The 27,803-nt window shown below is 37.3% G+C and overlaps 1 protein-coding gene and 1 pseudogene across 34 annotated transcripts in view; both read right to left on the bottom strand.

Annotated features, from left to right (window-relative positions):
- Positions 1 to 27,803, bottom strand: part of LOC115210251 (titin) — a 626,493-nt gene that overhangs the window by 178,942 nt on the left and 419,748 nt on the right. For 27 of the 34 annotated variants that reach the window (XM_036501835.1, XM_036501827.1, XM_036501837.1 and 24 more), the window contains 5 exons: positions 25,333 to 25,539; positions 20,302 to 20,477; positions 18,660 to 18,677; positions 5,932 to 6,156; positions 432 to 616 (listed from right to left, as the gene is read on the bottom strand). In XM_036501835.1, coding sequence (XP_036357728.1) covers positions 432 to 616; positions 5,932 to 6,156; positions 18,660 to 18,677; positions 20,302 to 20,477; positions 25,333 to 25,539 — 811 coding nt within the window. The remainder of the gene's footprint in view (positions 1 to 431; positions 617 to 5,931; positions 6,157 to 18,659; positions 18,678 to 20,301; positions 20,478 to 25,332; positions 25,540 to 27,803) is intronic. The other 7 variants (XM_036501844.1, XM_036501854.1, XM_036501858.1 and 4 more) reach the window with 3 other exon arrangements.
- Positions 24,797 to 24,912, bottom strand: LOC115211249 (annotated as a pseudogene).

The raw sequence follows: 27,803 nt of genomic DNA on the forward strand, positions 1-27,803 counted from the left end.
TCCTGAAGCACAGCAGGTCGCCCTACGATCCAAGGTAAACACAGCAGGCCGTCCTACGATCCAAGGTACTTTGGATGGCTATGTTCAAAGATATTCTAGCCATGACCATCCTGATTTTAATTCAGACAGTATAACCTGGACTACATTATTCAATGTGGTCCTGCATTATTTAAGATGGCTGGGTGTAATTTGAGAGAAATTTGACTGCAACTTCTAGCAGGTCGAATGGTTATGTAGAGGTTCTGTCACTGGCCTGGAGAAAAGACATGGAATGCCATACAGAAAAGATCTGCAAGTCATCCTGGCACAGTGGCAAAACAAAATCTTCCTTGAGTCATTCAAATTTTTAGACTACTCATTTGATATTGCTGAAGACTTGAAAAAGTTAATAAACCCCAAACTAAAAAAACAAAACAAAATGGCAGGCTCACTCCACAGACTGGACGCAGAGGAATTTTGACCTTCGAAACTTCCATTAAGAGTGTCATTAACCGCTTCCTCTGTTGCTAGTATGGGATGTTCTGTCCATTTCTCTCCATCATCACAACGGATGATGGCTATTTCTCTTTCCTTTCCACGAAGTGAGGCAAAATGAGGGACTTCAATGATGACAGGACTGCAAAACAGAAAAAGAGTGTAAAAATTATAATGTGGGTTGCACTGAGACGCATGTTATTCTTCATTGAATTGTGCAGTACTTGTTGATTATGTAAAACTATTAGAGTAAAAACAAGGTGACGAGCTGGCAGAAATGTTAGCACGTCGGGCAAAATGCTTAGCGGTATTTTGTGTGCTGTTACGTTTTGAGTTCAAATTCCGCCGAGGTTGACTTAACCTTTCATCCTTTCGGGGTCGATAAACTAAGTACCAGTTACGCACTGGGGTCGATATAATCGATGTAATACCTATGTCTGTCCTTGTTTGTCCCCTCTATGTTTAGCCCCTTGTGGGTAGTAAAGAAATAGGTATTTTGTGTGCTGTTACGTTTTGAGTTCAAATTCCGCCGAGGTTGACTTAACCTTTCATCCTTTCGGGGTCGATAAATTAAGTACCAGTTACGCACTGGGGTCGATATAATCGATGTAATACCTATGTCTGTCCTTGTTTGTCCCCTCTATGTTTAGCCCCTTGTGGGTAGTAAAGAAATAGGTATTTTGTGCGCTGTTACGTTTTGAGTTCAAATTTCGCTGAGGTTGACTTTACCTTTCATCCTTTCGGGGTCGATAAATTAAGTACCAGTTACGCACTGGGGTCGATATAATCGATGTAATACCTATGTCTGTCCTTGTTTGTCCCCTCTATGTTTAGCCCCTTGTGGGTAGTAAAGAAATAGGTATTTTGTGTACTGTTACGTTTTGAGTTCAAATTCCGCCGAGGTTGACTTAACCTTTCATCCTTTCGGGGTCGATAAATTTAGTACTAGTAATGCACTGGGGGGGGGGGGGGGTCGATGTAATTGACTTAATCCATTTGTCTGTCCTTGTTTGTCCCCTCTATGTTTAGCCCCTTGTGGGGCAATAAAGAAATAATAAAACTATTAGAGTGAAAGAGGGTAACACTCATGACACTTTGAGGCCATTCCAAACTTCATTACAATTACATCATGTGTCAGTCAGTATGCACTAACTGTCATTCTTCTGTACTTGTGCATTAACAGTCACTTTCATGTATGCATCACATCTTTGTACATGTGACATTAAACAGTTCCTCTGCACTAGTGCATCATCAGCTGCTCAGCCCTCATGCATTTGCAGTCTCTCTCTGAACTAGTGCATCAACAGTGTCACTACACATGGCCACTAATAATCAGTCTGCACATTTGCATCAACAGTCTCTCTGTACATGTGCATTATCAGTCTCAGTGCACATTTGCATCAACAGTTACCTCCACATGCATATTGACATACAGCATCTCGAAAGAGTCCAGAAGCTGGCTACCCGCATGGTTCTTGGTCTCAAGAATTTGTCTTATGAAGAAAGGCTGAAGACGCTCGACCTTTATTCTCTAGAAAAACGATGATGCCGTGGAGATCTCATTCTCGCTCACAACATCATAAGCGGAAAGTGTAACCTCTCGAAAGAGCTGTTCTTCACTCCTGCTCCAGAGAGTCGGCTGCGGGGTCATTCCGAAAAGCTCTACCTGTGACGATTTCATCTCAATCGAAGGAGAGGAGCTTTCTCCGTTAGGGTTGCGGATCCGTGGAACAAGCTGCCAGACGAGATGGTGAAGATGCCGACGACCGCTTTGTTTAAAGTCTCCCTTGACCTCAAGTGGCCTGAACTCTTTACATGAACACCAGCCTGTACTTAACTCCATGTTCCCCTACATGGCCTTGCTTTTTGCTTTTGAGCCAAAAAATTAACTAACTAACTAACTAACTAACTGTCACCATCCTTAATGTCCAGTAACTGTCACATCTCACATGTGAATAAACTGCCTTCATCTTCTCCACATATGAATTAACTGCATATATAAAATATATTTGCCAACTAAATGTGGTGGTCCTATAGAGGATGGTGCTACTGTTGTTTTTAGCCCCAGAAAGACATCTTCCCTAGCTGTCTGAAACATCATGTATCATTTTATCTATTTTATAAATGTAATATTCACTTCCCAGACATTTGTACATTAATGCATATGCTTTATACGCACTTTTGACAAGTTGTGGTGCACCTGAGCACTGTATACAATAATTTCATTATTATTATTATTATATTATAATATTTTTTCTAGTTGCAGTTGCAATCAAACAACAAAGGTCACAAGGTCAATTAGACCCAAAACATATATAATAGAAATAAGTATTATGAAGAGATATGAAATATTTGTCAAACGAAAATTGAGAATGTCACAAAAAAAAAAACAAACAAAAAAAAACCCCTCCACTTAAATTGGCTGATTAACAGCCAAAAAACAACAGGCCACATGTTTTCTTTTAATGACTGGCATATTTTCCTTCCAAAACATTGACCGTGAAACTTATCAGTTTGCAATTTCATGATGATTAGAAAAATAATCTTAAATATCTTTTAATAATAAAATCCTTAATGAGTAAAACTTAACCATTTTGATACCACTCCACTTGTACCAGGCCTTAAGTTTTATGATACAAAATTGTCAAGTTTTAAAAGTGTTTCTATTAAAATTGAAGCTTTCCAACATTTTTTATAAGAACATTTCATGTTCTAAATACCAGCTAATTAATGAAAAAGTTATTTATTTTATTTTATTAAGATCTCCAAATTCTTGAATATTTTCCAGTTTGAAATGCAAAAACTGTGTTTTTCATCAGAAATATGCTAACAAAAAGGTTAATACTGTTCTCAAAATATTTTCACAGAAATATCTGTATAGTTTTGGTCTAAATGACTCTAAAACTTCTCTTGTTTAATTGCAACCTCAACTGAGCATTAAAAATATAGCAATTTTATTTCAACAAGCACATTATACATTTATGAGCTCATAACTAAAAAAAGAAAGAAAGAAAAAAGACTCTTATAAAAATAATTTTTTATCAATCAGACATGGCACTTAACTCCTTGTCTTTTATTTAGTTTAGGTATGAACATCTCAAGGATTATTGTTGCTTAGTTATAAAAGTATGCAGTCTGAGTTACAAAATGTCACAGTCACCTCAATGTGGAGACCTGGAATGTATGACCTTTAAGTAATCTGAGAATAACAACACAAATGGTAACAGTAAGGTGGATCAGTGGTTAAAGTACCAGGCTACTAGTGCATTAATCCTGGGCTCAAATCTGTTACAAGTGTTTTGTCTTTCTGGGCACTTAACTCAGCTGTAGTCAGAAATAGGTACCTGGTTATTGGCAGGTGGTGATGGAGGAAACAATGCTATTTGTGATAGATTGTCGTCATGTAAAGAGTTCAGGCCACTTGAGGTCAAGGGAGACTTAAAACAAAGCGGTCGTTGGCATCTTCACCATCTCGTCTGGCAGCTTGTTCCACGAATCCGCAACCCGGATGGAGAAAGATCCTCTCCTTTGATTGAAATGAAATCGTCGCAGGTAGAGATTTTCGGAATGACCCCGCAGCCGACGCTCTGGTGCAGGAGTGAAGAACAGATCTTTCAAGAGAATGTGTCCCACCTGCTTGCTCTATGCAGTTCCAACTGTCATGGTATCAGGTTTATTTGAGGATATTAGCTTCCACAGAGAAATGTCTCACCCACAGGAAGATTTCTTTCCTACTCGTTTGCTTCCCACTGTAAAACTGGCATTAAGCACTGAGCCTTTAAAACCATTTAGTAAGCATCTGTATATTTGATATCATATTTACAGACATGAAGTGAGCTGCAAACCAAAGCTGATAGGGTGTTGAATAATTCAAATCCTGGAAATGACACAACATTGAGCATGTGGCCAAAGCACAATTTTTGAAACAGATCAGTCCATTTAACTGCTTGTAAGATACTCCAGGATGGGAACATATGTTTATTTCTTTATTGCCCACAAGGGGCTAAATATAGAGGGGACAAACAAGGACAGACAAAGGGATTAAGTCGATTATATCGACCCCAGTGTGTAACTGGTCCTAATTTTATTGACCCCGAAGTATGAAAGGCAAAGTCGACCTCAGCGGAATTTGAACTCAGAATGTAGCGGCAGATGGAATACCGCTAAGCATTTCGCCCGGCATGCTAACGTTTCTGCCAGTTTGCCGCCTTTGGAACATATATTACTTGTAAGCAGAAGTACTGTATAATCAACAAGTGTTTTATCAAGTCACAATGTTAGACTCAGTTTGTCCTGTAGGTAAAGTCACCAGCTGTTTGACTTATCCCAAGATACAGTAGATGAAGACCTGAAGTGCTTCATGATGTTCCTATGACCCAGAGTGCAAGGTTACACTCCACACACAGGTAGTAAATACTCAGTCCAACAGACTTACAACCAGACCTTTAGTGTTACTGTTTTCCTTCCTCTATATTTTATTTCTACTCAGACTGCTGTTTGTGGACAATGTTATGGTGCAGTGGAGGTTGTCCTAAATACGGAGCTAGGAACTGGTTGGAGAAATTTCCTTTTCCGTATAGATACAGTAATGAGGATATATAGAGTGGTTTGTCTGTTGCCAACTTGTTACCGATATAGACATCATCAAGTGAAACGCTAAGGCATGGTGATAATAATGATGATGCTGGTCAATCATCATTGACATCTTCATCATATCACAATTAAATTAAGGCTTCATGCTTTGTTTATGAAACAGCAGAATACTTAGTTTTTCTTTGAAAATCCATTCTTAACAGACTAACCAATAATCTTAACAGACCAATCAATAATATTTAAAAATTGTAACAACACACATGAAATACAGTTTAACAACGCATACAACACATCAAGATAATATTGATTTCTAACATAGGCACAAGCCTCAATTCTTTTTCTTTTTTTGGTGGGGTAGGGTGAGTATTGTGAATTAAGATCAACAACAGATGTTTATTTATTAATCCTGGGACATAGGCTTGGAAACAGGGGGTGCAGGGGTGTGTGCTTGCACTCCCTAAAATTTTGTGGGGCGCAATGAAAATGCTTTGAACATCCCAAGTTAGACTGGGGTTTGCACCCTCTAAGCAAATTTTGTTCCAGTGCTTATGCCCAGAAGGATGAAAGGCAAGGTTGACCTTGGTGGGATGTGAACTTAGAACATAAAGTGGTGCATATTCAGGCATTTAATCCACTCCGGCAATTAAAATAATATTGGTTTCAAATTTTAGCACAAGGCCAACAACTTTGGGGGAGGAGGTAAGTCGATTATATTGCTCCCAGTGCTCAACTGGTACTTATTTTATCGACCCCTGTAAGGTAAAGTAACCTCGGCAGGATTTGAACTCAGAATGTAAAAGATGGACGAAATGCTGCTCTGCATGCTTAACAATAAAATAAGAAAAACTTGAAAGAAGGACTTACCCAAGAAATTTGACTCCAACAGGCCCCATCTCGAGAATGCGGCTAGCAAGTGCCTCACCTTCATTGAGGGGAGGCGGATGGCTTAATTTTTCTCTTTTAATCAGCTTGCAGGTTACTCTTGTGGGCATGTATGCTTTCCGAGGTGGAATGATGATACGTACTCCGGAGTGACGGCTACCCCGCATGGCCCCACCGCGTGCATCCACCATAAAACTGACCAGGAAACTGTGGACGGTGATGGTCATTTTTAGTTAAACAGTGAGGAAACAGAACAAACAAAATATATGTGTGTGTGTGTGTGTGTATGGGTATATACACCTATGGATGAATATGTACTGCTAGGTATGGGTGTGTACTTCTCTAACCCTCAAACAGTATGTGCGTGAGAGAGAGAGAATGCAAGCAGTGGTGTACTGCTCCGAAAGACGAAAGAAAGCAGGAAAGAGGTTACTGAAAGTTTCGAAAAGTTATACAGTCTGGTTCCATTCGGTTCCTGTGAATAAAAACCTCCAATAAAACATGTAAAGAAAGGTTTTTCCACCACCAAGAAGATTATCGCCTTAGGACTTTCATCAGCTATTTCAAGTAACACAGCAAATCCCAGTAAAAGAGTGAGTGAGAGGATGTGTGAATGAAAGAGAGAGAGAGAGAAGAGAAGAGGAAGCATGTGTGTGTGTGTGTGTGTGTGTGTGTTTGAGGTGGGTGGGCTGTCTGCTGCTACTACACACAGTATAATACACCACCACCACCACCACAACCACTACCATCATTAATACAGTGCATTTAGATTAGACTGCCTTTACTCCTCAACCTTCTCCTCCAGCCCTCCATCCCCCCCCCACATCACACTACCTTACCAACAACCCAGCAGACAGACCTGCGGCAGCCGCCCGCCCCCCCCGGTGGCGGTGGCGGTGAGATGTGAGGGTGGTGGTAGAGAGAGAGAGAGAGAGGGAGAGGGAGAGAGAGGGGAACCACCAAACCAACCACTCCTTTTTAACATGATGCCATTCTCAAGTTCTGGAGTAGAGATGAATCAATTGAAGTAACATTCTCTGAATTATTCCAGTATATATATATTATATATAATATATATATATATATATATATAGAGAGAGAGAGAGAGAGAGAGAGAAAGAGAGTGTGTGTGTGTGTGTGTGTGTATTATTGTATAGATGTCAAAGTTGGTTTGTGTTGGTGGTGGTAGATGCCCCAGGGTTGGCTAACATAAGGAAACTTTTCAACACATTGCTACTTCTGTTACTTATTTTACATGCCACCCTTATAATAAATACCCTGCTAGAATTTTTATTATATAGAAGATCAGTAGGAGTAGTAGTAGTAGTATAAATAGCTGTAAGACTGCTACTCTGATACAAAGTTTTCTAATCTTTTCCTCTTATTACTTCTTTGGAAGTCTCTTTTTCTGTACTCAATAAGGGTAGCAGGAATTTCTCCCCGCCCCCTAGGGCAGTGACTGTAGTAGGAGTCTCTCCCCCTAGAGCAGTAGCTGTAGTAGTAGGTTACCATGGAAAGCAGTGGCTGTCATAGTAGCAGTCTCTCCACAATAGTAGCAGTCTTTCTATTACAGCAACAGCTGTAGTCTACCCACTGTAATAGTAGCTTTAATAGTCTATAGAGTACAGATAAAGTAGTGGAGGCGCAATGGCCCAGTGGTTAGGGCAGCGGACTTGCGGTCATAGGATCGCGGTTTCGATTCCCAGGCTGGGCGTTGTGAGTGTTTATTGAGCGAAAACACCTAAAGCTCCACGAGGCTCCGGCAGGGGATGGTGGTGATCCCTGCTGTACTCTTTCACCACAACTTTCTCTCACTCTTACTTCCTGTTTCTGTTGTACCTTGTATTTCAAAGGGCCGGCCTTGTCACTCTCTGTGTCACGCTGAATATATCCCTGAGAACTGCGTTAAGGGTACACGTGTCTGTGGAGTGCTCAGCCACTTACACGTTAATATCACGAGCAAGCTGTTCCGTTGATTCAGATCAACCAGAACCCTTGTCGTCATAACTGACGGAGTGCTTCCAATCCAACAGATAAAGTTACCTAAAGTTTGTTTCAAGCCTCCAGGTTCATAATGCTGGGGTTTATTTGGGATACTGAGAGTATGAGGCCACATCCTCTAAATGGGATGCCAAACCAATGCAGGGTTAAAATTCCAGCCTACCACTGGTTCTCATTTTTCAGTCAAGCGGACTGGAGCTACATGAAAAGAAACGCCCTGCTCAAGGACGCGATGCTGCCCAGCCTGGAAATTGAACTCCTGGCCATACAATCGCGAGTCCAACACTTTCACCACTAGGTCATGCGACTTTGCATTTAGCCTTCATTTTATACCATGACTTTAATAGTTATTCTCTACTCCATGTAAATATTTACTAATTTAAATACATATATATATATTTCTTTATTGCCCACAAGGGGCTAAACATAGAGGGGACAAACAAGGTCAGACAAAGGGATTAAGTCGATTACATCGACCCCAGTGCGAAACTGGTACTTTATCGATCCCCGAAAGGATGAAAGGCAAAGTCGACCTCGGTGGAATTTGAACTCAGAACGTAACATATAAGGCTGGTATATAAGCAATGCACTTATAAGTATATATATCCATACTGCACAAATAATAGTATTATCTCCACTTCAGCATTAGCTGTAATAAGTACTATCATTTCTATAGCATTAGCCGGAACAGTTTGCACACACTACAGCTGTGGCTTTAAAAGGTTTCTGTTATAACAGTATAGGTAGCAGTGGTCTCTGGTATAGCAATAGTTGATAATACAGAGTAGAAGAGTTGGTAAGGGAAAGACAAGAAGAGGAAATGGCAATTCACACACAAATCAGAAGTGTGTGTGTGTGTGCTTGTGTGTGGTGGTAATGGTAGAGGTAGTAGTAGTGGTGGTGGTAATGGTAGAGGTAGTAGTAGTGGTGGTGGTTGCGGCAGTTGGTGTTTATGTAGGTAAGATTACACAGGTACTAGTGTGTTCCTGGGTGTTCATATAATGGCACACACACACAGAGTTACTTGTGTATGTATGTAACAAGATTACCTACCATCAGTGTGTTTGTATGTGTGTGTGTGTGCAATTGTTTGTGTGTGTGTGCATGTATGTGAAAGAGAGAGGGAGAGAGAATATGAGAAGTGGAGGTTGTCATTTTTAGGTTGAATAATTCATTAATATAACTAAAACTAAACACCCCACGCCCCTCCTCCAAATCTGGGTCAACACTTTGGAGTGGGTGGAGGGGGAGGGGCATGCCGGTACTGGAACAAGAGAAACTATTCCTACCATAACAAATCCAACAGGGCAAATCAACCGGTGATTAAAAATGGCCCCATTCCCCACTTCAAGAGCATGGGGGTGGGTTAGTAGCAGAGGAGGAGGAAGAAGGTAACAGAGTCAGGATGTCAGTGGCAACAGGTGTGGATGGAGGTCTGCTGACATCCCCAATCCCAGAGGAGTGAAGGGTGGGGGGGGGTAAAGAAGGAAGGAAAGAAAAAAAATCAAGGAACAAAATCAACTTTAGATAGGGACAAATCACTCCTCACACTCCCTCTCTGACCCCTAATTTGAGAGAGGGACCAGGGTGGGGGGAAGTCGTCAGTGTGAAGGGGAATCTGAGGTGAACAGTTCTGGGACAGTAAAAGTTACTTGCTTGATAGATTGGGGCAGGGCAAGAAGGCCCAGTTACAGCGCCCCCAACCCAATCCAATCCAATCCAACCTCACCCCTATGTCACTACAGCTACATGGATATCAAGATGGGTCTGGGTGAAGTAGAGAGAGAGATAGCATTGCTGTACTTGAGAATTCTACCTTGGCAGCAGTGGAGCTATGTGGTGGCTGTGAAGAGGTGTGTGTGTGATTGAGAGAGAGAGAGAGAGAGAGAGAGAGAGAGAGAGAGAGAGAGAGAGAGAGAGAGAGTATGTAAAAGTCAACCATTCTAAGCTGCCACACCACATAAGGGGGAAGGTGTGTTGCGCCTGATGAAAACTGACAATAGAAGGTTACCCCCCTAGTAGTGGTGATGGTTCCCTAGGAAATCAATAGAGTAGACTAGGGAAAAATATAGAATATCAGGGAAGAGTAACTGAAGTATTGTTTACTATTGTTATATATTACATACATACATACACACATACTAATATAAAGAATCAAAATGACAGTGTTTATATACACATTTATATATATATACGCAGAGAAATCACAAATAGTTATATATTCCCACCCATTGCCAACCTTTCATATCTCAAACCACCATGAATGACTATACAAACTTAATTAAGTATTTGGTGTCTGTAATTTATTTAATGAATTTCAGTAGAGTGGAAATTTAATGAGTGTCAGTTTGAAAAAGGCAATTAAATTATATTGGCATACCCCCACACACACATACAAATTAAGTGAAAAGAGTATCATAATTATTAAGTACAAACATACAAGCATATAGTAGAATGGTATTTATAAATATATGACGTCACATAGATACATAAACATTTATAAATGTATATTTCTCACTGTATAAGAATGAGATTATAAACAAAGCACATTATAATAAAACTATATTTCTCTTTCACTTATTTCAGTCATTTGACTGCGGCCATGCTGGAGCACCGCCTTTAATCGAGCAAATCGACCCCAGGACTTATTCTTTTGTAAGCCCAGTACTTAGTCTATCGGTCTCTTTTGCTGAACTGCTAAGTAACGGGGACATAAACACACCAGCATCGGTTGTCAAGCAATGCTAGGGGGACAAACACAGACACACAAACACACACACGCATACTCATATATACATATATACGACAGGCTTCTTTCAGTTTCCATCTACCAAATCCACTCACAAGGCTTTGGTCGGCCCGAGGCTATAGTAGAAGCCACTTGCCCAAGGTGCCACGCAGTGGGACTGAACCCGGAACCATGTGGTTGGTAAACAAGCTACTTACCACACAGCCACTCCTGTGCCTACATAATGCACATATACAGATGTATACATACATATTGTACATATATGTGTGAGCACATATCATAGATGTGTGTGTACATTAATATATATTTACTTATTATTCTTATACAAGAATGTTGTTGACAGTAACTTTGAAGTTTCAGCCAGCTGAGCCATCATTGGACTGGTCAAATCATCAAAGTAACTGTCAATAACATTCTTGTGTAAGGATAATAAATCTGTACTCTTACAAGAGTATAGAGTAACCCACCAAATTAGTAACAAATTGTTTTTATTATAACTGAGCATAAAAACAAACATTTATATATATGTGTGTGTGAAATAAGAGTTTGATTCAGTTCCACATGGCTTCAAGTTTAGTGGGTGCCTATTGTATGTCCCATCTCCGAGGATTTAAGGAGCTGAAACAAACTGTTATTTAACACATGTACTCCAAGCAAATCTGTTGAGTGCTGCTTTCTTTTGTTCATATATACAGGGTGCGATGGGTAAATTGTTGCCACTTTACATTTTTAATTTCGTGCATGTGCATTGTTTGTTTTTGATTTTATTGACTACACAGTATAGTAGAGTCAGTTGGGCACCGTCTGTGACAAAAACAGCACCATTGTGCAATTCACTCTGCCAGAAATTTGGAAACGACATGCTGTACTGCTTGGCATTCACACCAGGGTCGAGTTGCTCGACTAAAGGTGGTGCTCCAGCATGGCCGCAGTCAAATGACTGAAACAAGTAAAAGAGTAAAGAGTATATATACACACACACACACACACATATATATATATACACACATACATATATATATATGGGGAAAAAGAGTTTAAAATATGAATAATGTTAATACTAGACTATAAAAATGTGTTGTAATATTAAAATTCTCTTCTCGCAGCACACTAAAATCATTCGTAATTTGATGCTCTGTTGAATTGAAATCACAAGTCAAAGGGTTGACTTGGAGCTAGACAACAACAATTAGATTCTTAGAATTATACAATGTGCATAATGCTATCATAAAGATGACTACTGTTCTCTCATTGGGTTCCATGCCTATAGAAGCAAAATAATTATTTGTTAAGAATCCCAGGAGGATCATTTATTACCTCTACTGACAACAAAGAGCTTTTTTCTCTTGCAATGAAGAGCAAATTATATAATGCTTGTGTACAAAGTGTGATGTTACATGGACATTGAATCTGGAGCATGTGTGAAAGTTGGAAAGAAATGGTGCAAGCATGCTGGATGTGCACGAGAGAAAACTGTGCCAGTATGGACATGTTATGTATATGATGGATGGTGGGTAAAGAAAAAAAATAATAAATGCCAAGTGATTCAAGTGGATGGAACTTGCAGAAGAGGAAAACCAAGGTAGACATGGGAAGAACTGATGAAAACTTAACTCAAGAGTTTGAACCTCATAAAGGAGATGACAAACAATGATCACAAGTTGTAAGACACTCTGATGGGGAACACCTGTCCAACCCATGCTAGCATGGAAAAAAATGAATGTAAAAGTGATGAGTATTCTTTACTTTATTGAAACCAATTGCAAATTATTGTATCTATTTTGATACTTTATTGAAGTGAGCTTTACCAGGGAGCTGAACAACCCCCAGTTTTCCAAAAGAACACTGTTTAATAATGACATGTGTGCACCCAGTACACTCAGTAAAGTGGCTGGTGAATGAATGGAGTGTGTTAGATAAACACAAACTATGCAATCTGTAATATCTAGAGCAGTTGACCTGCTAAAAATAGCAGCCAAATCTAAAAAAAGATTAGATAAAGCAGTCATGGATACCCTCCAAAAAGACAGAAAGGTTACAACTGATATGCCTTTGATCTACTATCTGCTCTGTCATGTGACAGTTATAAATGAGCATCACCATCATACAAATGGGGCCATTCATTTCCTATCTGCTAGGAAAATATGTCTGGTCATAGGGAAATATTATCTTAGAAACAAGATGAAGTGTGGGTGACAGGAAGAGCATGTCAGCTGTAGAAAATCTGCTTCAATGAATTGTCTGACCATGCTAGCATGGAAAATAGGCATTAAAATAATGACGAATCCCTAGACATACACACATGTAGGGTGTAACTTCAAGGATACATAACACGAGTTTCTAGACACTTAAGATTACATATATCTTTAGTAACTCAGACAGAAATATTCAATGTGATTTCAAGAAAATACACACAAAACCTAGAACAGTATATTTCTGCTGAAATACAGGAATGAAACCATTCCCCCATCTCCTTATCCAGTGAACATTTGCATAGTGAGGTAAGCAGATATATGATAGTTCCCAACTGTAAACATTCCTATTGTACATCCTGATAATGTAGTATATAGGGCTTGCTTTAAAGGTCAAAACATACTCTATTCAGTTAAATAGCTATATATCTTGGTAAAAGAGAATTTGACAATAACATTTAAAGACACCTCTTGACCCACTGTTGTGCTGCCTCTCTCATCATGTTATATATAGTTTGAGAGCACTTTAGCTTTTCATGACCAGAATACTTACAACAACAGTATCAAATTAATAACATGGTGGAGAATTTCCTTCTTACTCCTTAGTTACCGAGCCCAACCGTAGTAGCCCAATATATTTAATTTAGCATGATGATTTATTTAAATGTATCTCTGAATTAATTTGATATTATTATTAACTTAATCCGACAATATCCAGTGTTTTTAGTACTTAATGCCCAACTGAAAAATTAGGAAAACAAACTATAGAGTATAAACTGCTGAATGGCTCTTTAAGGGACAGAGAAAGATTTGAAAGAGGAAAATAGCAACAGAATTTCAAGGTCAGAAATGAACTTAGCAACAACCACAAATACTAAAAACTAAATCTGTTATTAACAATGAAACCAGAAGCCAGGTTATTTGGATCCACCTAAGCCACGTTCTTAGCAATAATACCTGTAATTTTTCTCCCTTTTCATTAAGCTTTCTAAGGTACAATAAGAGTTTTCAAGCAGAATATGAAAACCTGGTGAGTGAGGGGTGTAGCGAGGCTCAAGCAAACCTCTAACTATAGATTAGTAAACATTTCAAACAATTTACTCTGTGGAATTTGTGAATTCCCCTTCCTACTGCTTTAAGCACCAAGACAAAAATAGTTTCATTGACACACCAGAATTCTTCAGCAGGTGAGTTGCAGCTTCAGTGCAATGATATAGCACCGGCAGACACCCCCACACATAAACACAGGTTTTATAATGTAGCAAAAGGCAAGACTACTATTCTAGTTACGCTTGCCAAATGCTATTGAAACAACAACTTGAATTAAAAACTAAATTTCAGGATTCTCAACACAACATTAATGAAAACTAATCATACATACTTTACCAAATTTGGAAGACAGTTTACAAGCAATGTCTTTGTATGACTCTTAGGGAAGAAGAGATGTTAAAAAATGCCGGTGGGTTTACATGACCTTGATTTGTGACAAGACTAGGAATGATATCAATATTTCTCTCAATCTAACCTTTTCAATACAACAGACAAGATAGCCTCCAACAAACTCCCTGATAAGGGCCACAAATAATCCTTAGGATGAGACACCCTAAAATTAAGGCAAAGATGACCCAGTAATTTGGTTTTTATATTTCAGAAATTTAAAATAAAAATTATAAATATGCTGCATCATTTCCATATATGTTGGAGAGAGAGCATCAAATTTAGACATTTGTATGAGGTCTGAAAAAGAAGCAAAGCTTCCAGCTAATTTCACCGAAACATACAAAATGAAGTGTCTTGCTTCATAAAACCCTAATTGAGAAATAGTGACCTCTCAATGTTTCATGTAACTTCTCATGTAAATGTCAAAATTTGTACTTCAGTTGAGAAGAACAGTTGTTGAATCTTTTGAAATACCAAACATAATAATAGTATTAATTTTAAGCTCCCCCCCAGATAATCTTGGACTGAAATTCCAAGATCTCATTGTAAGGTATCTATCTCACCACGGAATAATAAGCAAACTATGTTGTCAAGAGAAAAACTGATGAACTAACGCCAACCAAGATTCTTTGGTGAAGTTGATTCAAGAGAGATAAGATGAACATAAATAGTACAGCCAATCTACAGAAAGCACACAAGAATTTTGGTTTTCCTGCCATTTTCTACTTTCTTTCATAAAGAAAAAAGTAAAGAAAAAAAAAAGAAAAACAAAACAAAAACAAACCTATTTATACTTGAGATTAAGTGAATTATTTAGAACTATCCAAAGAACATTTTGGAACAAAGAAACAGTTCTTTGGTGTCAGAGAACAAATTAAAAAACAAAAAAAGAACAAAGCACACACAAAAAAAAGAAACACAAATGAATAAAAAAACAAAGGTTTAGAACCATTCTAGATATGGTCGTACATGAATGAAGTCATTTGTAGATAGACTTTAGGTTTGTCTGAGATAACATGTTTTGAGAGAGAGAGAGAAGAAAACAAGGTGTGTTTTGTGTTGCAATGATGTAATGATGAACAAACTAAGGTTGAACATTTAAAACAATAAAAGGCTGCAAAATGTGAGACAATGTCTGAAAATAACATAATTATATATATAGAGCACAGGCTACAAACACAGACTGCAGGAATATGGGGAGTAAGAAGCACACGTGAAAGGGGTCAATATTTTACTGGTCGCTTTGATGTGAGCAGGATGGCACACAGCTGGAGAGAAGCAACAACAAAGCTGCATTATATATATATATATATATTATATATATATATATATATATATATATATATATATATACATAATGTGCAATCACACACTGCTACTACTACTATTACTACTAAAATCACACAACTACTACATATACTACTGGAGGAGTTAAGAAGGAAGAAGACATTTTAATATTTCAAAGAACAGTTTCTTATTTAGCTACAAGGCCAACAATTTTGAGGGCAGGCTTAGTTGTCCACAATGATCTCAGTATCTACTGGCACTCTATTTTATTGATCCCAGAGAGATGAATGACAAAGTGACCTTCATGGTGGTTTAGAACTCAGAATGTAGATAACTAGAACAAAAACCACAGGGCAAATTTGGTCCATTGCTCTAATGGTTCTGTCAGACAGGGGATTAGCTAAGTCCTTAGTGTTGGGGATTGAAAAAAAAAAAATCTTGTGGCATATATTTCAGGCTTTTTAAAAAATTCTGAATTCAAATCTTGCCAAGATCAACTTTTCCTTTCATTCCTCCAGGATTGATAAAATAAAATACCAGTCCACTCAAGTTCAATGTAATTGGCCAAACCCTTCTTCACCCCCACCCAATTGTTGGCTTGTGCCTAAAGTAGAAAATATCTCAAAGCATTAAGTGTATCCTGAAGAGCATCACACAGGCACCTCTTAACTCTTCCCATGGCATAGACACTGAAACATGCCTGTGCACCACAAACACGTATTTTGCCAAGTAAAAATCTGAATACACGGTAAGTGAACCTTAAATCACAAGCATTCTCTAAAACACCAACGCACGAATCAACTGCACCTTTATTTATCTTATGATCGTGAGGTTGTGAGCTCGAATCCCGGACCGGGCTGCGTGTTGTGTTCTTGAGCAAGGCACTTTATTTCACGTTGCTCCAGTTCACTCAGCTGTAGAAATGAGTTGCCAAGCTGTATCGGCCGTTGTCTTTCCCTTGGATAACACTGGTGATGTGGAGAGGGAAGGCTGGTATGCATGGGCGACTGCTGGTCTTCCATAAACAACCTCGCCCGGACTTGTGTCTAGGAGGGTAACTTTCTAGGTGCAATCCCATTGTCTGTGTCGTGACCGAAGGGGGTCTCCGATAGACACCTGTCCTATGTATTCACCTTATATAACCATCTCAACTGCAGAAAGCAGTTTTCTTTTTTGTACCAATCTACTTTTTGTTGAGGTATGTTAAGTTTGAAACTATTTTTCAATGAGATGTATCAAGTTTATTGAGGCAACATAACTTGCAGAAAAAATACCAATTCTATTTTTTGGTAGATTTTTAACATCATTATTGGAACATCTATGAAATTTAATTACAGTTACAGGGTTAATTTCTAGTGTTGAAGACTTTGTACAAATCCTCCTTTCCCAGAACTACATACTTCTGGATCATACCTCATGTGTGTGTGTGTGTGTGTGTGTGTGTGTGCATGTGAAGGGGCAGGGCCTAGTGGTTACAGTGTTGCACCCACAATCTAGTGATCATGAGTTCGATTCCTAGACCAGGTGAGCAAAACACTTCATTTCACATTGCTCCAGTCCACTTGACTGTAAATAAGTAAACTTGCAATGGAATAGCCTTCTGATCAAAGGGGAAAGTCAGCTTGCTTACCTACCCAGCAGGGTGGCATCATTTGAAAACTAAAACAATGCAAAGTGCATTGTGATCAGTGATGTATAACTACATCTCATAGTCTGGTTGATATCATGATGATACTGTGACATGCATATATATTTGTAAATTTGAGCAAATGCTTTTACTTTATTCAGTTATTCTGAATTTCCTAGTCTTGGACAGCATTACCAGGTTATGTGTATTAACCTCTTCTGTGTAAGACCATCAAATAACTAGGATGTTGAAACACACACAGAGCAAAATTCATTGATATAAATGTCCTACAACTCAAATGGCTGTTGGAGGCTTTACTGAAGTTTAAATGCTTTTAGATTCTATTAAATTATTAGATTCTATTCTTGACAGCTTAACTTACTGGCCCGGTCAGTCAGACCCATTTTGAAGCTGATTCATTTGGAGTGTTAGCCTTTCTTGGTAAGTTGCAATTGCTTTCAGTTCTTCATCACAGAAGCAATACCTTCCCAAATGTATGCTATAATGGTAGCATAGATAAAAACTTCTAGAGGGCATCAACAGGACAAAACCAACGGAGTCAGTAGGTTCTATAACTAATTCAAAAATATTATTTCTACTCTAAAGACAGGCCTTTTTACAAGAGAAAAGAGAACAAACGTGTTATTAAATTCTGTAAAATATAATGAATAATTGCCATACAATTATATATATAGTCTTCTGGAGATTGAATTAGTCTCTTTTTATACTAATATATGAGGCCAGTAAATTGTCTGAGTTATCTTAAAGGATGTTTATTGGCTATAGGTGAAATCATAAATCCAAAACAGAATAGTTCCAACTGGAAGCTGAAACTACCAATTGACTGTCTAATTGTTCTTTCAAATCAAATTACTCTAAGTAAAACTGACTTGCGAAAAGCTTTTACAACCAGTCTACAACATTTGCAGTGCAACATTCAAAGTATCCCTTTTTGAACCAGTGTTTCAGTGCAGATGAGATAAATAGATAAGAGGCAAACCTTCCATAGATAGAACATTAGTTTCTTACTAATGAACCTCTCCCAGAGAAACCTTAGTAACCTATTCCTTGTAGTGAAGTGAATTAAAGTTATGTAGAATGATGTGTCAGCAAAACAACCATCTACAACAGTATTATAATGTGTTAGTTACCTACAACTACTTCCAGTGACCCATATACAACACCACTGACACCAAACATGCAATCAGCCTTTGCTTCCTTTCGCTCACACAATGTTATTTATTATGGCAGCTACTTGTAGCAGGCTGCAAGCGTGCATCAAAACATGTAAACATTATCAGGAAGGAAGGTTGAGCAATAAAAACAAACAACATGGAAAAACTTTAATTAAGTTAAGGACAAACACAGAGAAAATAAAGATGTATAAGAAGGTGAAAGTTAGTTTAAGAGTTACCTTTTCCATTTTAGTTTGCTATGGTTGAAAAAACAGAAGATCAACTTCAGAAACAGGGTTAAAATAAATTTCAGGAGAGTGGGATGGGAGATCAGAAAATTGGTGCAGAATTCAGGGTGAAAAGGTTACAGGGGTGTCAAACATTGTCAAAATAGGGTTAATTACTTAAATGAATACACTAAATTATACCGAAAAATATACTGAAATATTTTGATCAAATTTTCTTAATTTTTATTTGATGCATATTGTGTATGTGTGCATGTGAGTGTTAGTGTGCAGCTGGCATTAGTTTGGGTGATTCCTGTGAGTGTACTCACATGTTTGTGTTTTACCTGTACCTAACTTCTGAAAGACTCCATACGATTTCAGGTATGTATGGGTAAAAATATTAAATTAGTGGAGGCACATGGCCTAGTGGTTAGAGCAGCGGACTCGCGGTCGAGGGATCATGGTTCGAATCTCAGACTGGGCAATCTGTGTGTTTATGAGCGAAACACCTAAGCTCCACGCGGCTCCAGCAGAAGGTAACGGTGAACTTCTGCTGACTCTTTTGCCACAACTTTCTCTCACTCTTTCCTCCTGCATCTTGCAGCTCACCTGTGACGGACCGGTGTCCCATCCAGGTGGGGAACCTATACGCCAAGGAAACCGGGAAACCGGCCCTTATGAGCCAGGCATGGCTAGAGAAGGAACAAACAATATTAGATTAAATGCTGTGATAATGGGAAAACCCCCATTTTAATTCCTACTAACGACTTTTTACTTTTGGTTACTGAGCAACTTTTCACAGCTACCTCTTCAAAGAGTTTCAAGCTTGTTGATTAAATAATAATAATAATAATAATAATAATAATAAATGATGATGATGGGTACTGTGGTTTGATATGAATTTGCTGGTGAACCATATCCATACCCAAATTATGATTGTCAATTGAAACCATATTCAGTTGGTTTCTAATACACTTAAAAAAAGGCATGAATGTTACAACCTTCCATTTTATTTCATATATGTATATAAAACTTGAGAAAATATGCCTTTTTTTTTTTTATTAAACTTTATGTTCTCACATTAATTAGCTTGTGTTGTGACACTGAAGATTCTACACAACAAGACGTCATGTAGAACAAATGAAAGTGCCCAGTACAATCCACAGAATAAACAACACCTGTGTAATTAATTTGGCAGTGTTAATTCTGAAACCGGATTTTCAAATGTAAGAGTTTATTTAGTAACACTTCAACTGCACCAAAATCAACAACTACAGGCTATTAATTGTAACAACAGCGGTAAAACAGACATTCAAACCAAAACTGTCAAAAATGCAAGAGAATAACAGCCAATAGCAAATGCTGGCAGATTTAACAGCATTTTAAGAGTTCATCAGGTTATTGGCACAAGAAGAAAAGCAGATTTAGGTATTGAGTTAATAACACAAAAAATACACAAGGGTTTGATGAAAGAAAATGGAAAACCCTGTCACAAAAATCATGGTTGCTACAGCAATGAAAATTTAGTTAAAAGTTCTGCATTCTTAAGCATTGTTTAATGAAATTCAAGGCAAAACTTTGTTTGTGTGTATGTGTGAGTGAGTGAGTTTTTTTTTTTTTTTTCTTTTCAGAAGTAGGAAGTCTGTAAACTAACCCTGAGTAAGTTGGGGTGCGGTCAACAGCCACGTTATCGGGGTCAAAACTTGTGTTGAAGGAAGAGCCACTGTACGAACTATAACGAGAACTCTCCATTGTGTTGTTCAGATAACGGTTGTCAGGATGACTAGCATATGTATGACTAATAATCTGGTGTTCAAGGTAGTCTTGTTGCTGCAAGGAATAAAGAAATGGAAGCTGTTGAAAGCAATGTCAATGATGCCACAGAAACGCTGTAGCAGAATACAATGGCAAATAGTTCCATCTAAAGAGGATACAGTCATGACAATTTTGCACCAAAGCATTTATTTAAAAGTGAAGAATTTACAGCAACAATGGCATAGAACAATTATTTCTTTAAAAGATCTCATTATACAGAATCATTGAGAGAGATTTTAAGAAACATGTTAACAAATGAAGAAAAATTAGGCAACGTTTAAATCCATTTGAAGCTATTAAAAGGCAGTTTAGTGAAATTAATTTACCAATTATTTATGTGAGTCAGAAGAAGACTTATTAAATGTATGATTTATGAAGTAAAATGAATCATTCTTGTTCAAGATTAAATTAGATAATAATAAGTTTAAACTTAACACACACTTCAAAAAAAAAAAAAAAGAATTAAAAAAAAATAAATAAACACAAGCAAAAGGAAAAAAAAATAAACCCCTGAAAAATAGTACAAGAATGAGAAGTGGATTTATTTAAAAATATTTTTATGATGAAAAAAGAAGAAAAAAAAAACTAAGACATTCATAAAAAAGACAGGAAAAATAATTTAAATATCACAAGTTAAAGATTATTATGAAATAAAAAAAAAAAGGGGAAATCATTTGAACGAAGAGAAGAAAAAAGGGTTGAATTCAATGTATAACAGTACAGTACTATTTATGTTGGATACTGTATAGTAGTGTATATCTCCACTATTGTCCTACAGTAGTATTATGTATGTTCTAATAGAATGTAATACTAGCAGGGCAGGGGCCTTCAACCACTGGGCTGTGCAGAAAAAATTATAAAGTTTTATTCCTATTTTATTTTTACCATCATAATCTGCAGGGTGTTTTTGGACTATATATGTAATTATTAAATAATATATCACACCCTTTATTGTGTTTTGATGTGTGTGGTCCCCTGGTCTGTGGAAAAAACTGTCTTGTATGATACTGGTGCATGGTGCAAAAATGGCTAGGGATCACAGCAGTGGAGGAACTGTAAATATATACTTCTGGATTTTAACATTACTGTATAGTATTGTACTTTTACGCCTTATATCTACACAGTACTATAAAATACTATATCCTAACAATGCTTATATAACACTACTATTTGTATTGTATTGTATTGTATTATATTATATAAAACCCAACATATATGGTACTATACATGGTTAACACTAGTACACATTTAGTATGTTAGTAATTAATATAAGTTTAGATTAGAAATACTACAAAGATTAAAAATGCAACAACATAATATAAGAATACAACAGGATCGTTGTCACGGAAGTCTGTATGAAAGGATTTATATTTAAATATATAAATGAAAATGTTTGAAAGAGAGAGAGAGATAGAGAGAGAGAAAGAGAAAGAGAGAGAGAGAGACTTCTCTGTTGATTGAGGAAAAATTGTTAGAATAAAATGGTAGAGCAAAACTGGAGAAAGATTAAGAAAAACTAAATGAAATTAAGTTTGGTTTGGTTTCAGCATTTCTTGTTAACTATATTGAAAAAGAAATCTTCCATCATATTAGTTTACTGAAGGAATGAGTTCGCAACGCTTTTGCAGATGGGAGGGGAGAAAACACACACACACACACACATACGCACACACAATTTCCTGAAATACTGGTTTCAGACAAGAAGGATAGAGCGAGATATTTTTGGTGAGGGAATTGTCCATGAAATTGATTCCGGTTAGACTGATATTTAATTTCAGTGACCCCCACCACAAAGATGTATTAAGTAAGGGATATAATGTCTTGTCTCTTACACTCAGAAACTATAATAAACAAACGTATTTCTTTCCCTATTTCTCTGTCCTACTAGAAGGGATTTCTGCAGGGTCGGCAATATATTTCAAAATAAGACAATAGATAGATAAATAAATAAATAAATATGAACAAATGTAGGGTGGGGGTGGGGGAAATCCAGAGTGTGAGGAAATACTTTTAATAGTAGCACTACAACCCTTTCAACAAGAAAATATGACAGGCATGTTGGTTTCTCTTAAAAGAGTATCATTTATTTACATGTGACAAACAGATATGTGTCTTAGTAAGGTACAAACACACACATATGTGTTACTGTAAATAATCCAAGGGCTTATTTAAAGCAAAACCTGTTAATTAAACACTTTAGCAGGTCTGGTGCAAATCTGCCACAAAGAAAGTGGATCCAAATAGTCTACGGTATTTACTCATAGTTGATTATCTTTATTCACAGTGACATCTTTACTCATGATTAATCACCAACTATAAGAGGTTTCCTCTCATATCTGACAAAACATTACAACAAAGAAAACAGAACAGTTAGTATTTGAATTTGAAAATATAGAACTGAACTGTGATCTTAAGCTAAAATTGAACTCATATCAGCAGCTTTCTGGATTTACTACAATTTAAAAAATTTTTTACTAAATTTTTTCAAATTTTTAGAAATTAAATTTTAACTCAGGATTTGAACATCCACAGAAAAGATCATCCACTCTGCTCAATAATTGACCAAACTAATTTAAAGGATATTTTGACTTTAAGGGAAGAGTAGGGGACTCAACTAAAGGTTTAGTTAAAGACAATTCAAAAAGCACAATGATCCATAGAGTTGGAGTTGTGTCTTGATTTTGGCAACTATCACAGAAAATGTGATTTTTTTTTCAGATAGCTACCCAAGGAACTGAGGCAATATGCAGTCCACAGTGGGTAACTTTCTCTGAAAACATTGGCACTTCTTCTGGATAATACCTGAGAAACTGAAACAGTGTACTGGGTAATTCTCCTAGAAAATGCAGGTGCCTGTCTTGGACAGTTACCTGAGAAACTGAAGTGATGTAGAATTAAGTGTCCAACCTGAAAGACACAATGAAATGAGGGTTAGGGAGGGTAATAGCAGGGGGTTGTATGAACTCAGAAATCCCAAATTGGTAGTAGCTCATCTGACACCATTCATCGCTTGGCTACATGCTGATATCAATAGAAACATATGGAAGAACTAGAGCTACAAGAAGACAAGGGACAGGATGTTAAGAAAGAGAGCAGGGAAGAAAAGGCGGAGGAGGAGGAGGGAGGGCAGAAACTACAAGATGGCAAAGATGTCACATGAAATAGAAGACAGAAAAAACAATCCCAAGAGTTAAGCACATGTCACAAAATGCAGCAGCTCTAAGTCAAATTCAAAATGCTACATGCTATTTCATAACCGATTTGCATGCAGCCAGCAGCAGCAACAGCAGCAGCTGTTCTTGTAACAGTTGTACAATCTGGTAGTTTGCACCACTTCCAACAAGGATAAAGTTAGAATACAGAATTGGTTAGAGAGATTAACTGGTTGGAGTTGGGTAGGTTTCTATGTGTGAGTATATAAACAAGTGTGTGAATTTGTGTGTATATACATATGAGTATATTCCTGTACGAATGTGTGAGAACGTTCATGTATATGAATAGGAATGTGTGTATGGGTGTGCTTGTATGCATGTCTTTGAAGGTTTAAGTATGTATATATAAGTATATATGTACTTTCGGGGTCGATAAATTAAGTACCAGTTACGCACTGGGGTCGATATAATTGACTTAAACCCTTTGTCTGTCCTTGTTTGTCATCTCTGTGTTTAGCCCCCCAGTGGGCAATAAAGAAATATATATATATATAAGTATATAAGTACTATGTACGTATACCATATACACACTGTGTGTGTGTGCATGTGTCTGCATGTACCATATATACACTGTGCATCAGTGCAAATATGATACAAGTGAGTTGCAAGTATTTTATTCACAAGTTAGTTGTGGTTTCTTCTGGAGCACAAGATGTGAAGATGTTCTGCTATTTGAGCAAAGCAGGGTCTTGTAAGAATATTCTTTTCTACTCTAGGCACAAGGCCCGAAATTTGGGGTGGGGTTGGGGGGCAGTCGATTAGATCGATCCCAGTATGCAACTGGTACTTAATTTATCAACCCCAAAAGGATGAAAGGCAAAGTCGACCTTGGTGGAATTTTAACTCAGACAGACAAAATACCACCAAGCATTTCGTCTGGTGTGCTAACATTTCTTATTTCTTTACTGCCCACAAGGGGCTAAACACAGAGGGGACAAACAAGGACAGACAAACAGATTAAGTCGATTATATCGACCCAAGTGCGTAACTGGTACTTATTTAATCGACCCCGAAAGGATGAAAGGCAAAGTCGACCTCAGCGGAATTTGAACTCAGAACGTAGCGACAGATGAATTACCGCTAACGTTTCTGCCAGCTTGCCTTAAAATTTTTTTTTCTTTCCGCTTACAGCACCTAGGTTTCCCAAGCGGTCACCCATCTAAGTACTAACTAGGCTTGATGTTGCTTAACTTCGGTGATCGGATGAGAACCGGTGCTTTCGTGATATGGCCGTAAGCTAATGTTTCTGCCAGCTCACTGTCTTGTAAGAATATTACCAACTGTGATACTGTTTGTAGTGTGTATATAATAGTCCCTTCAGGGATAAAAATTTCCATGTGTATGTGCATGTAATGTTATGCACATGTGATATGCATGTGCTATGGAAGTGAATGTGGTATATGTATGTACTGTGTATGTGAAGATGTGTGTTTAGAATGAGTGTAGAGTTAAATATAGATAAGGATATGCATGTATAATTCCATATATACAAACCACAAAATAAAACCAGAAAAAAAATCCCCCAATAACACAAGCAAAAGGTAAAAAAAAAAAATCCCTAAAAAAAAACCTTCAGAAAATCAAGCAAAAACTAGAACACAGGCACACCTACCCACACACAACCACACAGAGATCAAGTTTGGAAGGAGCGTGAATACCTTGGGTATAGAATCGTCTGGTAGAAATCTGAAGTCACTTCCAGTGTCGGTGGCAATGCTACCGGTCAACTCTCCTTGATAGACCACGGCTTCAGTGCGCGGTGCCACTGATTGACTGATCATGGTGTCGCGATACACCGGGCCAGCCTCTCGGCCATAGCGAAATGATTCCCGGGCATATATGTCTTCAGCAAAGTAATCTCCTTTCTGGTAATTAATTAATTAATTGACAGGGGGAATTGCAGCCAGTGATCATTTATAGATTTCATTATCATTTACAAACATATTTATACATAGCGCAGTTTTTTTTTTTTATATACAGAAATGACCAAACAAACAAACAAATAAAAAAGGAAGAAACAACAATAACAAACAGAAGTAGAAAGCAATGCAAGCAAATGTAGGAGCTAAAATGAGAGGAAAATAAAAGTAAGAAAGAAAAGACTCAGTTTGGAAATTAATTTTTTGTGTGTGGATTCTGATGGAAATATGTCTGTATCTACTCTTGCTGTATAAATCTGAAGATTATCTTTGAAAAATTATATTTTGCATAATTTACCTAAATACTTCGTTTTTGGATTTGGTTTGCAAGATTCTTTACATGAGTTTGTGTGTTGAAGCATATTCTGTTGTGTCTGGGGAGAGTCATTTTCTTTTTGTGCCTTATAATGTAACACACTCACCGGTAAAATAGTCTTGACTTTTGAAAAGGTTGCAAGATGCAACGAAAATTTTAGGAAAATAAAAATAAGAAATAAGTGGAAATTTTACCGGTGAGTGTGTTACATTATAAGGCACAAAAAGAAAATTACCTAAATACATTTTATCTATTTGAATTTGTTTAAATGCCTGTCTAAGCTGGAGGAGAATCTATAAGCTCACTAGTCTGTCTTAGCTGGAGAATTCTGTTAAAGACTACAGCCAAATTTTGTTGTGCAGTTCAGAACTGCAGAAAACCCTCAATCATAATTAGATAGTTAAAAAAAAAAAAAATCTTGTTCAGAACTTAGCCTTTGAATTAACTTGACCTTAACATTAAGTTCAAAGGAAAAGAAAATCAACAGAATTTGGTTCAAATTCAGCAATGAATATTTCATTAGGTTAAAGTTCAGAGCTGAAGTTTGGATTAGGAAAAATTTTGTTCCATATTAGAAAAAGTTTATATCAAGTTTCAGTAAATACCTAGTGCCAACTTTGGCCCAAATCTTATTATGAGTCGAAACCAAATCTATGCCAAACTCATATCAGACTTTAAATAAAAACCTGATTCAATTAGAGATAAAAATGTGATTGAATGAAATAATTCAAAGTCTATGAGGATATTTTCTTCCAACATGACAATGACATTAGCTAAAAAGTGCCAAGATATTCTTAGAAAACTCTAAGGTAGTTATCAAAGAAACAACCATTCATCTTCAAATTATCATTTGATGGTCTGAAAAATATGTTCTGAACAACTATAGAAAGTGTTTCTACACTCAGCTGGCCCTTAACCACTAGTGATAACTTAAAGTTATGTGTATTTTTAATTAGGTTTACAAGCAAGGTTTGAACATTTGAGTATGGAGGTAACTGTACAGTATGATCGTGGCTACCATATCTCTGCTCCTAAACCCAAAATAAGCTTTTACTTTTTCTTCCTTTCAGGAAATGGTAGTAGTGGTGTTTGTAGTGGTTGTGTAGTGATTGGATTAGTGGCTGTTTCTCTCTATCAAAAGAATCTGAAATTTACCTAAATATTACGGAAGAAATTAAGACATCAGCAAACAAAATACTAGTGGCACCAGTTGGAGTCACATCTGGATATGACTAAACAGGTCAGATTTATGAAATCTATCTTTAATGTGAAAGTGGGTTGCAGAAACATACAATTAGCAACTAGATGACCATTTCATAATATCATATATATATATATATATACAGGTATGTATGTATATGTATCCTATGATCGTTTAAAAGATTATAAGAGCTGTGTACAAGTCTGAGCAGGTGGGAAAGGCAACTGGTTGACATTCATGCAGTGTTCCCTACCCTCTTCTCCACAATGCAGGTGTAGTCCAATGTAGAACATTATAACTTGGTATCAGCAACATCAAATGTGCTGCCTGAACTGTGAATAGTATTATACCACTCAAACGATTATAGCTCTGAATTTCATTTTAAGAATTTACTTTTGGAACTCATGGAAGAGGAAGACCCAAGAAGACATGGAACAAAGTACTGAAGAATGACCTCAGGACACTGAACCTTTTGGAAGAGATGACAAAAGACCAAGATATCTGGCATCTTCCTGTACTCAAGAAGACCCATCCACTGCAGCAGAAGCATTAAGGCTGCTCCCATTAATGAAGGGGATTGGCTTGCAAGAGTCCTGTGTGGTGCCATGTAAAAAGCACCAAGCACACACTGTAAAGAAGTTGGCATTAGGAAGGGCATCCAGCTGTAGAAACCAGGCCAAATCAGACAGGAAC

This window comes from Octopus sinensis, linkage group LG4, assembly GCF_006345805.1.
Source record: "Octopus sinensis linkage group LG4, ASM634580v1, whole genome shotgun sequence".
NCBI lineage: Eukaryota > Metazoa > Mollusca > Cephalopoda > Octopoda > Octopodidae > Octopus > Octopus sinensis.